Source organism: Balaenoptera musculus, chromosome 6 (genome assembly GCF_009873245.2).
Source record: "Balaenoptera musculus isolate JJ_BM4_2016_0621 chromosome 6, mBalMus1.pri.v3, whole genome shotgun sequence".
In the NCBI taxonomy this organism is placed as follows: domain Eukaryota; kingdom Metazoa; phylum Chordata; class Mammalia; order Artiodactyla; family Balaenopteridae; genus Balaenoptera; species Balaenoptera musculus.
The window spans coordinates 11,279,753-11,295,097 of record NC_045790.1 but is presented as its reverse complement, the minus strand read 5'-3'; the positions used below and the strand labels follow the sequence as shown (position 1 = coordinate 11,295,097).

Below are 15,345 nucleotides of genomic sequence, written 5' to 3'. Positions count from 1 at the left end.
AGGACAGGGCGCTGCTATTTCGGAGAAGAGTCTTCACCAGTTGGGCTGGTGGCTGAGTTGGCACCGGTAGTGCCTGCCCAGGAAAGAACGGCTGTGTCCGCCTGACTCGCCACCCTCCCCTCGGGCCCTCTGCTTCTCTTCCCCCGACCGCACAGTCCATCCAGCCCACAGCCAACCTGGACCGGACCGACGACCTGGTGTACCTCAACGTCATGGAGCTGGTGCGGGCTGTGCTGGATCTCAAGAATGAGCTCTGCCAGCTGCCCCCCGAGGGCTACGTGGTGGTGGTGAAGGTGAGAGGCAGGGCAGGGCGGAGCCGTGGCCGGGGGAGGCGGGCTGCTCAGCCCTGGAAGGGAGGGGGAGGGGCCGAGCATCCCAGGCTGCCGGGTAGGTGCCTCTCCCAGGAAGACCCCCATTAGAGCCAGGGGGTCAAAGGGAATCTAGTCCCAGGTAGCCTCGGAAGGCAGGCACCATCCCAGCAGGGCTCTTCCCAAGGGAGACGTGGCTTTCTCAAAAGAAGCAAAGCTGACGGTCGCCCCGCCCCTTTCTCTCCCAGAACGTGGGCCTGACGCTGCGGAAGCTCATCGGGAGTGTGGACGACCTCCTGCCCTCCTTGCCGTCGTCTTCGCGGACAGAGGTGAGTGTCCTCGTGCCAGTCGGTGCCATCAGCTGTCACTTGCCCCCTTCACCTGCGCCAGCTGTGTTTCGCACAGGAGACTCAGAAGGGCCGCCTCGGGCAGCCTCATCTGTGCTGGGAGCCGCCAGCGGATGGCTCTGCACGGCGTATCTGGGAAGGCACCACATGGGGGCGGAGTTGGCACCCAGGGAGCCGGCCGGCTTCCTAGGGCGAATTTCCTAGTTTAGGTCTCAGATGGTTGTGGTGACTTCTTATTGCGTGAGGACATGCAAAGGATGACACACCCTCCTTTTTACCGCCCCCTGTGATTCTTTGTCTAGTACCCACCATACTAAGGTCAAGGTGAGTGCGTCATGGAAATAGCCGTTAAGGTTTCTTCAATTGATCATTTAATCGATTTTCTTTATTTAAGTGAGAAACAATCACTGAAAACAAAAATGGGAGTGTTGGTGCTCTAACTTGAGATGGTCCCAGTGGTAGGCAGAGTGATGCCCCCTAAGATGTCTACATCTCAGAACCTGTGACTATGTGACCTTACATGACAAAAGGGACTTTGCAGATGGGATTAAGTGAAGGATCTTGAGATTATCCAGGTGGGTCCAATGTAGTCACAAGGGTCCTTGTAAGAGGGAGGTGGAAGCAGAGGTCTTATGAGTCAGAGAAGGAGATGTGATGATAGAAGCAGAGGTTGGAATGATGCCACTGCTGGAAGGATCCGCAAGCCAAGGAAGGCAGCAGCCTTTCAAAGCTGCAAAAGGCAGGGAACAGATTCTCCCCTCGAGCCTGCAGAAGGAACGCAGCCCAGCCGTCACCTTGACATTAGCCCCATGGGACCCATTCCAGACTTCTGACCTCCAGAACTGTAAGAGAATAAACGTGCGTTGTTTTAAGCCACGGCGTTTGTGGTAATTTGTTACTGCAGAACTGGAAACTGAGGCTGTTCCTCTGAACATGTGTTGGTTTTCTGTCTGGAAACCAGCCACAGGCTCCAGCAGAACACCGCACCCCCTGCCAGGCTGTAGCTTGACCCACCATCTCCCAGTGGTCAGCAATGTGACACAGGTGACCACTGCATCCCACCACTGTCCCCACTGTGACCACGCATAGGGCAGGAGCGTCTGGGCATTTCCCAGGCTCCCTCTGCGTGGCAGCAAGAACCCAGAGGAGCCCCTGCCCAGGCTGTCCTGTCCGGCTTGAGAGCGCCAGTCATTCATTTCACTTGATAAATATCTCTTGAGCGCCAAGTATATGTTCAGCAGTGCACTAGGCATGGGGATATGGCGGTAAATAAAACCCTACAGTCCAAACCGCTGTCCCTGATCTCTTGATTTGATGGTACACAGTTAACAAATGAGTGAATGCACTTGACCCCTGACCATTCACCCACGTCGGGCCAGCACGAGGGTATGATGGCACAAAGGGAGGGTCTCTGGGGCTGGATCGGAGGGGGCTGGCGTAGGCGGGCTGGGGCCTGGGGTGCCCGCAGTGTCTGTCCTTGCCGACCTGGCCCCCAGCAGGCACTGGCCTTGGATTCAGCCCAAGCCTGGGTCAGACCCGCCCCCCAGAGAACATCCGACTTTCTGGGCCAGCGCCAGGTGGACTCCCGTGTGGCTTCCCCATCCTCCCGGCCTGCACGTCGCAGCCCCTCATGGTCCCAGCCCCTCCCGTGTGCTCTTCCTACAGATCGAGGGGACCCAGAAACTGCTCAACAAGGACCTGGCGGAGCTCATCAATAAGATGCGACTGGCGCAGCAAAACGCCGTGACCTCCCTGAGTGAGGAGTGCAAACGGCAGATGCTCACCGCCTCCCACACGCTGGCTGTGGATGCCAAGAACCTGCTGGACGCCGTGGACCAGGCCAAGGTTCTGGCCAACCTGGCCCAGCCGCCGGCAGAGTGAAGAGGGCAACGCCCCCCGCCTGCGTCTCCGCCCCCGCCCGCCGTGTCCCTCCCTGCCCCGACCCCTGCCTGACCTTCGGTCCTGTGGGTCCCCCCGGGGGGGGGGGCAGGCGAGGAGAGTCCTTCTTCCCCTGCCATTTTGCACGTCCCCTCTCCCCACCCCGCCCCCAGACTGTGCTGCTCAGGCCGCAGCTGGACAGAGGTGCCTCAGGGCTGCAGACGGCAGGGGGTGACAGAGGGCTCAGAGGGAGCGGGGCCGCTGTCCGCCAGCCGCTGCTGCCTGGCCTGAGGGGGTCACGCGGGGGCCCCTTGCGGCCACGCCGGCTTTACGCATCGTGTAAAGGGCAGCGGGGAACCAAGCTCTTCCTTCTCCTTCCTCCCGCGCCCACGGAGCCCCGCCCCACGCCGTGCACAGAGGGAGGGGCCGGGAGGGGCTCTCGCTGGGGAGGCGGGCGGCTGGTGCCGTGAGGGATGGAGCTGGCTTTCTTGTACAGTGTATAGTGGAATTTATTTAATGTGCGTTTGGTCTGGACTGGCAGCCGTGTGTCCCCCTGAGGGGAGACCTGGGACAGTCCAGGGACAAGCTACTGGGAGTCGGGACACAGGCGACTGTGTTGTCCGCGCGCCAAGAGGGGAGAAGGGGAGAGACGAGGCCAAACTGGACTGGGGCGCGACCCGCATTCCTCGCCCCCTTTCCCTTCTTCCCTCCCTGGCCCCTTCCTTCTCTTTTCTTACTTGTCTTCTCTCCCGCTTTCTCATCCACTCCCTCCCTCCCGTTCTTGTGTTTGTGCAGAACACTCTTTTACCTTCTTTCTATTTGACTTGTGGATGAATTAAAATTGTACCATTTGCTTTGTGGTTTGATTGTTTTGTTTGTTTGACCTTCGGGGCGGGTAACGATGACCTCCAGCCGCGGCCCTGGAAGGAATCGATTGTGCTTACTTTGGGCAAAGATCAAAGGCTGAAGCCAGGGCTCAGCCCCCCGGGGCACGCGGTGATGCCAGGGCGGCGGGGTCAGGCGCTTGCCCCAGGCCTTTGCACCCCGCACCTGAGCCAAGGGCGACTTTCCAGTGGGGTCCCAGGCAGCCCCTCCAGGGCCACACAGGGATGCCAATGGCACTCTCCCAGCTGCCATCAAATAGCCAGGGCTCTGAGGGGCTGGGGTGGTCCCGGGGGTGCTGGGGAGGGGTCCCACCGCTGACTGAGCAGGCCTTCATCTTTATTTGATCTCTTTACTCACTTGCCAGTTGGGTGGGAAACGGAATAACCAGAGGGAACATCGCTGCACCAGGAGGTCCAGTCTGGGAGCACCACTGCTCCAGGAGAGCCAGCGGGGAGGACGGGGGAGGTTGAAGCTGCGTCCGCAGAGCAGAAGACACCAGAAACCAGAATGGCCTCTGAGTGGGGGTCTCGCAGAGAACTGAGGCAGGAGGACTGGGCCCGCTGTGGCAGGGTCCCCCGGGGTCTGTCAGGGAGAGCAAGTGGGGCTCAGAAGGAGAGGACTCCGAAGGTCAAAGAGAACTAGATGCTTGCCCTGCTTGGCTGCTCACCCAGGGTCCCCACCCTGTCTGGAGGACCCAGTGCCACATCTGTTAGGGCTGAGGTTCTGCCCTCGGGCTGGACGGTGCTGGGGTGAGGCCCGATCCCTCCGGCAGCTCCTCTCAGTTCAGGGCGAGGGACTGCGGGATTCCAAGGGGCAGGACAGGCTGCACAGAGCCGGTCAGAAGACATCGCGGGGCTCCGGGTAAGAAGGGCGGGCAGGCTGGGAAGGGAAGGGTTCCTGCAACGTCTCAGGGTCCAAAGCCATCCAGTTCATTCCTCTCAGTTCCTCAGAGCAAAAGTCCTGGATGCCTGGGGGTCGACCACCACTCACCCTGTGCGGGAGGGAGGGAGCGCACCGCGGGCTTGAGTTGGGTCAGGAATGGCTGGAGGTGTCCTTCTGGTTTGTCCATGCGCATTGAAGGACAGATAGCGCCCCTGCAGGTGGGGAGTCTCAGTGCGGCCACACCTCTCGGAGGGCCGGCTGGTGCTGAGCCGGTCTGCAACGGGGAAGCGGGGGGGGGGGGGGTGCTAAAGGTAGGGGGAAGTCTGGGCTGTCACAAGAGCTTCCAGGTGGGTGGGACGGCCCAGCTACCTGCATCTGCCCCACTTGTGGCCCTCCTCCTCCTCTTCCCCTTCCAACCTCCTCCCTCTGTTCCCCAGCCTCAAGCCCACCTCAGCCTGGCTGTCCCCCTGCCTTTGGGGGCTCGTTCCTGAATCCCAAATGTTGTTCACAGCCCTTCCACCGCCCCGAGGCACTCTCTCCCTACACACCCCTCCTTTGAGGTCTGAGCCTCCTCACATGGCCCTTCCCCAACCCCTGGGTTCCCCCCACCCGCATCCCTCAGAGTCTGCATCCTGGGAGCAGCTTATACGTCTTCACGTTGTCACCACCACGTCGTAACCTTCTGCAGAGCAAGTTCCTTTTGGCCCAGCTCTTCAGCATCCGAACAGGGCTCCGTGCCCAGCAGATTCTCAGCACAAACTACAATAATGTCAAGTGAATCATTCCAAGAAGCCTTCCATGTCTGGACGCCATGGAAAGGCACCTGTAGTTGGATGGTGTTGACCCCAAAGGCATACTCCAGAGGCGGCAGCCGTTAAAGACGGTCAGCTGTGTCACGTATGGGCCAAAGCAGGCGATGTGGCATCAGATCATTCCAGCGAGGAACGGAGGGAGAAAGAGTCCGATGGTTCCCAGGAAGCAAACGAGGATAAACAACCAGAGGAATATCCTATCGATGACCATGGCCACATACCTCCAGTCCTCCTTCACCTGCAGGGGAGATGGGTGCACAGTGACCGACGGAGGCCTTGGGAAAGGGGAGGTGTCCCGCGCATGTGCAGCCCCTGTAAGAATGGCACTGGGGATAGCGGTGACGCCACTGAGACCTTGGGAGCTAAGGGGGGGGGGGGCGGTAAACAGGGATGTCTCAAGACTCAAACAACCCTCTCCTAGAGATTCCCGTCCTATACCACCCCTATGACAATAGCCCAGAGCCTTTCCATAGGCTCTCAAGTTCCAGGTAAGGGAGGCTGGAGGGACACATAAGGTTCTAGAATCACCCAGGGGCATGGACCCTCCCAGGGGGCCTGCAGTGATTTAAACGCAACACTCAGAAGTTACAAAATGGTGAAGACTTTGGGCCCCCATGTTGCCTCCCGACCCACTCACCCACTCGCTGGGGGGGTAGGTGAGGGTAGGTGTGGCCCAGGGAAGGGCGGGGTGGTGTCTGCAGGGGGGTAGGGGCTTTGTGGAATTGGGGCCTACAGCCCAGGCAAGTGGATCTGGACTCCTAGCTGCTCCCGGATTAGATAACAATTAATTTGTCTTATCTACTCAGCAAGGCCACCCAGTAATAACCTCCTGGCCTTTCATCCTTCCCTAAGTTGATAAGAAGGATTCTGTGACCCTGGGCAGTGGCTTGCTTACCTAATAATGCAGGACACAGCAGGGGGCAGGGGAGGGGAGCCCACCAGGCCCACCCAAGCTTCCTCAGTGTTTGTGAGTGAATAGTGACTTTCACAAAATGCCCAGAGCCCAGAACAGGAAGGAAGAGGAGCCCGTCAGGACAAAGGGGGAGGCTGGATTGTTTGGGGTCTCCTGATGAGTTCCCTCCCCCTCCCCCCACTCCTCCCCCCCCCACCCCCGCCTACGGGCAATGGTGGGAAATGGCCTGCGTGAGGATGGCGTGGGGAGACCCCCTCCATCTCTGTCCTCTGTCTCCCAGTTAGGCCGAGCGGGAACATTCTCACTGCTATTCTGCCACCCACCCAATAAACGTTTTCAGAGCTGCCAGCTAGACATTCTCCATCACAATTCATTCCAGACTCCAAGGTCGTGACTAAGGGAGATGGGTCCTCATGGAGGAGCCTGGGTTGACCCAAGCTGACACCCTGGAGGGATGGCTCCCGACTAGGCTGGTGGAGTCCCCCGGGGGACGGGCCCCTCACCCAGCCCCCACTCACTGAGGAGTCAGCATCCTCGGCCCGCAGGTGGTCGGCAATATAGCGCACGCCCTCCAGTGCTTTCTGTATGCGGGGTGACAGCAGGAGCCCACCCTCCGGCAACTGGGCCTCCGCCTTGGGACCCGAGGCCCCTGGGTGCCGACCACCATGGCTGTAAGGGACACCTGTGAAGGGGGACAAATGACCCACACACGCCCATCTGCCTTCCTCCTCCTCCTCCTTCTCCTCCGCATCCACGTTGGTCTCCAGCCAGCGGTAGGAGGGGCAGAGCTTCTGATCTGGGGGGTCGCGGAGCTCCAAGGGTGGCAGGGGCCGGCTTATCAGAAGCCACCGGGACACGCAGCCCAGAAAGACCACCCGCACCCAGTGGGGCATGTTGTGGGTGCTGGCGGAGCGGTGGTGCACGTTGAGGACGAAGACGGTGATGACGATGGAGAGGGTGACGAAGATCATGGTGAAGAGCAGGTACTCGCTGATGAGCGGGATGACCAGCGAGGTGGACGGGATGATCTCGGTGATGAGCAGCAGGAAGACGGTGAGCGAGAGCAGCACGGAGATGCAGAGCGTGATCTTCTCGCCGCAGTCGGAGGGCAGGTAGAAGACGAGCACTGTGAGGCAGGAGATGAGCAGGCAGGGGATGATGAGGTTGATGGTGTAGAAGAGCGGCAGGCGACGGATGACGAAGTAGTAGGTGACGTCAGGGTAGATCTCGGCGCAGCAGTCGTACTTCTTGGTGTTGTAGGTGCCCGTGGCGTTGACGATGGCCCACTCGCCGCTCTCCCAGTAGTCCTTGAGGTCTACCGTCTGCTCCATCTGCACCAGGTCGATCTTGGCCTTGTCATACGACCAGGAGCCGAACTTCATCTTGCAGTTCTGCTGGTCGAAGGGGAAGAAGGTGACGTCAATGCTGCAGGAGCTCTTGTAGATGGCGGGCGGTACCCAGTGCACGGTGCCCGAGGAGAAGAGGTGGGCCTTGGTCATGTGGGTCACCACGAACTCCCCATCTGCACTGCGGAGAGGAGAGGCGTTGGGGGGACCCTGCGCACCCCAGGCACCCAAGCCAGACTGCTCCAGATAACCCTCAGCAGGGGGACCCCAGTAACACAGCCGGACCGGGTCAGGTTGTTGGGATTTGAGCAAGTAAGACTCCCCAGCACACAGACATCTAGAGCTACCTGAGTTGTCTTTCAAACACCATCTTTTTAACTACAAAAGTAGGAATTTTTAAGAATATAGGAAAGTACCAAGAATTTTAAAAATAACCACTATTAACGTTTTGATGTTATAGATCTATATCTATACATATATGAGATATATCTATATCTCATATATATTTGATTGTCATCTAGATAACACATACAGCATTTTTACGTTTTTGTGATCATGTGGTATATATGTAGTTTGATGGCCTGTCTGTATTCATTTAACATTTTAGAGTGATTGTTTATATGAGTATTTTTTCTCTCCTCCACCCCGCCACCCCTGCAGATGGTGAGTAAGCCCCTCTGCTGGGGGTCATGTCATTTATACCTGAGATTTTTACTTCTCTGCTCAGAAGACACCTGACATCTTTGCTGGTGAAGGAAGACGCCGTCCGTCTTCCTTCAACATGCATTTCTGAGCCAGCCGCACCCACTGGGGCCTCTGCAGGAGCTGTTGGTGGAGGGGAGACTCATGCCTGCCCTTAGGGAACCACGAGGAAATGAGAAGCAGGCCTGAACACCTACAACACCAGGCAGGCGGTTTGGCAACAGCATTATAACTACTGGGGGGAACCCGCTTCCGGTGAGCAGGGTCACCGCGCACACTGCCATTTTAGCAAAGCCTTGATGGATGGTAGGATTTGGCAGAAAGCTGGGGGTGGAGAGCGGACCAGCAGAGCATCCGCAGAACAAGGAACAGAGGAGGGAAAGGATAAAACTCACAGTGTGTGTTTGGGCTGGAGGAGCTGCTGGGCCGAGTTGGGGGCGGGGCGTGAGTGAGGGCGGGGCCCGAGTGGGCGTCGTGAGGGCCCTTAAGGCATCTAAGGGCCCATGAGGACGCAGGGGACACTGGAACAGCGGTGACCAGTCGGGCCTGAGTCCGATTTCCCCCTGCGAGGTGGCGCAGTGAGCTCTCAGCCCCCGCCTTCCCTCCCTCTCCAGTTCCCACGGTCAGTCCTAAAGACAGGGGAACCGGAAGAATACACAAGAAGAGGGACTTCCCTGGCGGCGCCGTGGTTAAGAATCCGCCTGCCAATGCAGTGGACACGGGTTCGAGCCCTGGTCCGGGAAGATCCCACATGCCAGGGAACAACTAAGACTGTGAGCCACAACTACTGAGCCCACGTGCCACGACTACTGAAGACTGCGTGCCTGGACCCCGTGCTCCTCAACAAGAGAAACCACCGCAATGAGAAGCCCCCGCTCGCTGCAACTAGAGAAGGCCCGCGCGCAGCAACAAAGACCCAACGCAGCCAAAAATAAAGAAAATTAAAGAAAAAGAAAGAATACACAGGAAGAGAGACTTCTTTCCCTTGAAGTAGTTCCAGGATAGAGAGTTAGGCAGGTTGGAAACCGGAACTTTGAAAGGGAGTTACAAACAGATCAGGGCAAAAGTTTAAAAAAAAAATTTTCAAGGCATTTTTGTCATCATACAGAAGCACCACTAGATGGCAACATGTGCCCCCATTTTGAGGAAGGAAAGAAGCAATTCCCCTGGTCTTCTTAACCTGAAGTGGAGTGGGTGGAGGAGATACCCTTCTTTAAATGTCTGCAAGAATTTGGTTTGAACTTTTGTCCCATCAAAAGAATGTCCTGTTATAATCAAGTAACACTGGCCAAAGCCTTATTGGCAATCCTAAAACTCTGGGTCCTATCTGATGCTAGGACTTTGCTCCTGCCCTCTGCCAGGTGCACAGGAAACAGAAACTAGAGAGATCCTGGGTGCAGATATGGGGTGAGGGGTCCGTGAGTCCAGTGGCAATGTTAGACCTTGCAGGTAATTCATGCTGAACGTGTGTTTACAGAGATGGCTCAGATGACAGGGCTTTGGGCCTGACCAGGACTGGGCAGTGTAAAGGGATCACTGTCACCCCCCTCTGACCTATCTGGAGACACCTAACTTCAGAAGTGGATCTGTTTCCCTTTATTCTATTGTTTAAAAATAGCTTTTCTAAATGTGGGTCAAATGAATTGGGAAATGCTGGGCTAAAGGGGTTTCTTGTCTGTACAAGTTCTAACAACATTTAAAATGACATTTTCCAAAGGACTGGGGCTGGGGTGCAGAAAGGGTTTTAACGACATACAATGTTATCTAAAATTATTTGACCACAGAACTATTTTTCATACCTATTCATATCTCCAGGAACTAGTGCTCCCTAGAGCCCCACTTCAGAAAATATTTTTAGACAAACATCATGCCAAACATCTAAGTTCTTCATTTCTAAATGAAGAATTACCTGATGCCAAACATGAATGAAATTATAGCTCTTTATATCTTCTATTTTAAAAAAAACCGACTTGGTCCTCTGGGGCTCTCTTTAGACTCCCCTGCCTTTTACTAACTTTTAGTCATTATGTTCAAAGATTGGTCCTCTTTGGTTTTGAATACAGGGCAACTATAAATAATATTTTTTAAAATACCCATGCTTGATCCCTTCAAAGTTGTTACCCTGGGATGCTGCTTACCTGTTCCAACAATAATGCCATCCTGCAAAACTCCAACACTTAGGCATTGTTTTCACAGCCTGCACCAATCATATTTTTCAAATAATGCTCAGTGTTGGCACAGCTGTGTCCCAGTAGCACAGCGCAGGCACTGATATGCAGTAGGTGCTCAATAAATTTTGGGTGTATGAGTGAGAGAACAAGATGAAAGAAATAAGGGAATCAAGAGAAAAGGTGGTGCGGCGAGGATGAGCAAAGCAGGAGTTGAAAGGAAGGCCACGCAGCTTGGACACAAGGGGGCGCACTTCCCAAGTCCAACCCAGCCAAGCCTCACGTTACCCGCCCCTCGCAGGGAACCCCCTGTCTCAGGGGTCCCAAGGGGCCTCCACAACCCCAGCCGTTTCCTACTTGTTGTAGAGGACGATGTCGGGGATCCAGATCATTTCCGAAGGGACCCGGAGGGATGTGATGTTGCCGAAATCGGCCGGGTTCCAGCGCAGCTTGTAGTCGTTCCACTCCTGTGCGTGGGGAGGGGAGTCAGGTCAGCAGCCCTGCCGGGGGAGGGAGCCTCGGGGCAAACCTAGGGCAGCCTGGGGACGCCCAGCAGCCGGATTCTGGAGCGCCCGGAGCGCCCGGAGCTCCTCACCTAGCCCCACAGAATAGAAAGGGCCGCGATGCCCGGAAAGATGGGAACGGGGAGTCCAGTCTAAAATAATCTAGCCCTCGCTTTGCCCCCACTCTTGTACTCAAAGTCCCGGGCACATCTGGAGGACGGGTCACCCTAGTCCCGCCTCTGTTCTGCCACTCCCTAGCTGGACGACCCCGGCAAGCAGCCTCACTCATTTGTAGTAACGTTTTTTAGTGCATCGCAGTTTACAAAGGTTTTTCACACCCCCTGTCTAGGAAGACCCTCAATGGGACAGCTGGGCAAAGAGTGCAGAGCAGGTGGGAGTATTTCCCCATCTAACAGATAAGGAAACTGAGGACAAGAGGGGTAAAACAACCCCTTTATCAGAGTTACACAGCTGAGAAAGGGGAGTCACGCGGTGGATTTCCAACTGTGCTCTAGAGCGCCCCCTAGGAGCCCTGTTTCCACCGGCTGGTCCAAGCGAATCTGTTTTCTCAAGTGAGGCTTAGAGGGTACGCTGTCAATAAGTGGCAGCACTGGGGCTTGAACCCAGCCTTCCCTGTCTCCAAACTTGCCCTAATTCTAGGGGCCATTTTGCTTTTGTGCATTTGCACTAAAATAGGGCAGTGATGTGCCCTTGAAAAGTCTCCATGCGTGGTGCCTTTTCCCCTCTAAGGATAGTCGTGTAACATTTACACAAACACATCAACTGGCTAGGGATCCAGGAAGAAGTAAGGGAAACAGGAGTGTTTGCAGGAAGCAGGCACATGAGAGGAAAAGCACTGATCCAGCCCAATGGTTCCCAAACTTCAAGCACTCAAGTCCCAGTTTCATAATTTTTGCCAATATATTTGCACTGCCTATATTAGCATTTACTTAGTATTTTCCTTTAAATTAGTTCATTATTTTTAAACCTACATACATTTTTGAATTTTACATCACTGAAATAACTGGAAAACCCACAGCGCTTGAAACCATCCACTAAAATAGAAATATATGACTATTTTAAAAAAAGGTTTGCGAGCCAACTAAAATCATCTCACAAAACTGCCGTTGGTACCGAAACCACACCTGGGAAGATGCTGGCCCAGCAGTGGTGCTGATTGATTTTCTGTAGGGGAAGGCTTAGGCAGAGAGAGGGGCCAGACTTGCAAAGTAGGAAAGATAAAAATGTTGCTAAAATTGTCAGGGTTTCTCAGGACATTGAGGAATAATTTTGAAAGGGATTGGTCTTCATAAATGTACCCCCTTCCCCCAGTCCATTGTCTGTTAAGTTTTCAGGTTCAACCAACATTTGGGGGGCATCCACACCAAGTTGTGTTATATTAATCGGCAATAGATTATATTGTCCCCATTTTACAGATGAGCAAAGTGAGGCTCTGAGACTAACTTGCATGGTATCACAGGCTAATCAGAGGCGGTGCTGGCTGGCCTGACTCCTGCTCCAGTGCTCCTTCCTCTCCTCCCTACTCCAGTCCCTGAAGCCTAGGTAACTGGCCTATGGGGACAATTATGTCCACCCAGGTTCTAGGTCTGACCCTTGCACTGCTATAGCTTCCCAAGTCCCTTCATGGCTCTGCACCTCATCTGTAAAGAGGAGAGAATATATTCAGGCTGTTATAAAGCCTGTGCCCCCAAGTTCTGCCCCAAGAATGGCACATCAAAGAGGGCTACCCATCCATTGGCCAGGATTGGTGCTGAGCCAGTTTCTGGTTAAGAGACAACAACTTCATTTCCTATCTCTTTGGATCCTCGCTCTGGGGTCCCTGGGCCGTCAGGTGAGGAGTCCGAACTCTCCTACTGGAGAGAACAGGCAGAGAGACCCTGAAAGTGCCTGGAGGAGAAGAGCCCAGCTGGGCCTGGCTTCCAGAACCTTCCAGAGACTTCCAGACATCTCTGCTGAGGGATGAACCTGTGAGTGAAACCATCTTGGACCCTCCAGAGCAGACCAGCCACCAGCCAAATGCCACCAAGTAACCCCAGGAGTCCCCGTGCAAAGCAGAAGAAACCACTAAAACTCCTAGCCATAAAAACTAAAGATGTAATAAACTGTCAGTTGCTTTAAGCCAGTGAGTTTGGGGGTAGCTTGTTAGGCAGTGTAGACACAGAACACTCAGCGTTCTCCTGCAGAAGGAGCCTGGGGTTCTGAGTGGGGCACACCTGGGCCACCCTTGTCTAGACCAGCTGCCCTCTGCTTCTGTTTTCCTCAGCTGTAAAACGGGCAGAATTAAACCTCGCATGGTTTTCGGTGATGACTCGGCGAGCTGATCTGCAAACGGTAGCAGGGACATAGGCAATGCCCACTCCCAGAAAGGGGACCACGTGGCTCTTGTAGGTGACATTCTCAGGTGCTGGACAGAGCCTGGCCGCACAAGAGCACAGCCCCTCACGAGAAGCAGTCTGCAGTTGGCTGGCCTTGGGAACATCCTGGGTGGCAACTCAGGCAAAAGGTAAATTCAGAATCATGCTTCTAGTAGAAGAGTCCTGGGAGGGGCTGGGGTCTGTCTGTGGGTTCCCACCCTGCTCCTGTCTTGCCCGGGGGAGGGGCCCTCACCTGCTTTAGCCAGACTTTGGTGGTCATCATTTGGTTCTTCTCATCCTGGCCGGTAGCGGGAAAGAAAGCAATTAGAGTGATGAACGAGCCCCAGAAAACAAGGTAGAGTAGGAGGGGCTTATTCAGGCCCCCCACTCACCAGAGAACCTCTTAGGTGACACCACAAGCCCAGCCAACCCACCACCCCTCCTGACACTGCCACCCTCAGTCAGGTTATCTCCACTGGGTCCTCTGGGCTTATGTCAGGTGGAACAAGCAGGGCAGGGCATTTAGAAAACCCACTGCTGCCGGTCAACGCCCTCCCAGGAGGGGTTTCAGGGCTGAGAGCAGGAGGGAGATGGAGTATCCCCAGGCTCCGAGGGGTGATCCTCTGACTGAGGTGGGCTGGGAGGGTTGGGGCTGGGGAGGGACGAGGAGCCCCAGAAAGGGGCCCATGCCTGGGGCTGATCCCAAGGGGGCAAAGGATGGTAGGACAGACGCACCACATCGATGAGCTGGGCGATGGACAGCCCGAAGTGCACGATCACCACGTCCGAGGTGTTGGGCACCGGCCTCGCCCAGCGGTTGTAACCCCTAAAGAGGTGTTGGAAGAGGCGGTCCTCGGCTTGGGTGGGGGAGGCCTGTTGCACGGATGCTGTGGGACAGGAGGGGAGAGAGGGGTCTCCGGGAGTCCTTGGTGCTGGGCGCTTGGCTCCCTCTCCTGTCCAATCAGAGCCACTTAACCTCACTGAGCCTCAGTTTCCTCATCTGCAAAATGGGCACACTAATCCAGAACCTATTTCAAAACACTGTCGAGGAGGAAATATAATCATGTCTGTTAGAGCTTACAAAGCAACCAGCACATGGTTGGTGCTCAAGAAATGTCAGTTACTCTGTGACTGATGGATAAGGGGTGAAAACAAGTGCTGAGAGGGGTGCAGAGCAGTGGGAAGAAGTCAGACAGGGGATGAAATCCAGCCTGGAACTGGGGAGCCCCAAAGGACAGCAATGTGGGGGAGACGCCCGATTGTGTGGGGTGAGCTGCAGGGGTAAGGGCTTCAAGTGTCATCGTGAACCTGGCCCCGGGAACTTTCACTCCCATCCTCTTGTAATGAACCACTAATGCTAACCATGAAATTCTCTTCCGTTTGGAGCATCTCGCCTGTTTATCCTCAAACCACAGGCATTTGCTCCTTCTCATCAGCTGGGCAAAGTGTCCCCAGTTGTCTGATGGAATCATCTGTGTCTGATTTCACCGTGTTCACCTCTTCAGGGTTCTCCTGCCTGAGCAGGTCGAGAACTACTGCTCTAAAATTCAGAACATCGATAAGAACAGCTGCTGTGTGCTATGGTATCCCAGGCGCTAGTCACAGGCTCTCATTCCAGGTCACCACACAATAGCCCTGGGAGGGTCACAGTGTAGTTGGCATTTTGCACATGGGGAGCACTGCGACTTGGGGGGGTTCAGGTGACGCAGCGATCGCCGCCCCCCCCCCACCTTCCCGCGGTGGAACAGCTACTTCCCCTGCGGCTCTGGCGGTTGCCACCAGCCCACCAGCAGGAGTTTCCTCCCTGAGGCATGTGTGAGCTCACAGGTGTGACAGGATGCCCTAGGGACCATCCCCACTCACCTGCCGGGATCAGAAAAAGCCACCACAGCCCGAGCTTTGTCGTGGACAGGAGTGCAGGGCGGGCGGGGCCCATGGCTTCAGAGGAGGGGTCTGGCTGCCACTGGACATCAGAAGGAGGGCAGGCCGGGCCTTGGCTGTGGGTTGAACCTCGGACCGCTTCCCCAGCAGGGCCTGGGTAGCTGGCACGGCGGAGCTCCCTGGGGATTCCACGTGGCTCCCTCTGACTGCCAAGCCTGAGTGAGCCCAGGAAAGTGTTCTTAGGATGATGCATCTTTGACACAAGTGAACCTTCGTGCCTCACACCTTTGACCTCATTTGGGCCTGCCATCACCCCTAGGAAGGTATGGGGAAGGGTTATTATTA

General features: G+C 55.6%; 2 protein-coding genes across 10 annotated transcripts in view; one reads left to right on the top strand and one right to left on the bottom strand.

The window, feature by feature from the left end:
* Window positions 1-3,393, top strand: part of PTK2B (protein tyrosine kinase 2 beta) — a 130,388-nt gene extending 126,995 nt beyond the window's left edge. For all 9 annotated transcript variants that reach the window (XM_036855480.1, XM_036855481.1, XM_036855487.1 and 6 more), the window contains 3 exons: window positions 156-293; window positions 557-637; window positions 2,321-3,393. In XM_036855480.1, the coding sequence (XP_036711375.1) occupies window positions 156-293; window positions 557-637; window positions 2,321-2,536 (435 nt within the window). In that variant the 3' untranslated portion in view covers window positions 2,537-3,393. The remainder of the gene's footprint in view (window positions 1-155; window positions 294-556; window positions 638-2,320) is intronic.
* Window positions 3,394-5,139: 1,746 nt separating this feature from the next.
* Window positions 5,140-15,055, bottom strand: CHRNA2 (cholinergic receptor nicotinic alpha 2 subunit). The gene is made up of 6 exons (XM_036856182.1): window positions 14,983-15,055; window positions 13,855-14,006; window positions 13,373-13,417; window positions 10,599-10,708; window positions 6,544-7,552; window positions 5,140-5,350 (listed from the first exon to the last, which is right to left on the bottom strand). The coding sequence occupies exons 1-6, from the start codon at window positions 15,053-15,055 to the stop codon at window positions 5,225-5,227; spliced, it is 1,515 nt and encodes a 504-aa protein (XP_036712077.1). The 3' UTR covers window positions 5,140-5,224.
* Between the last annotated feature and the right edge of the window lie 290 nt (window positions 15,056-15,345).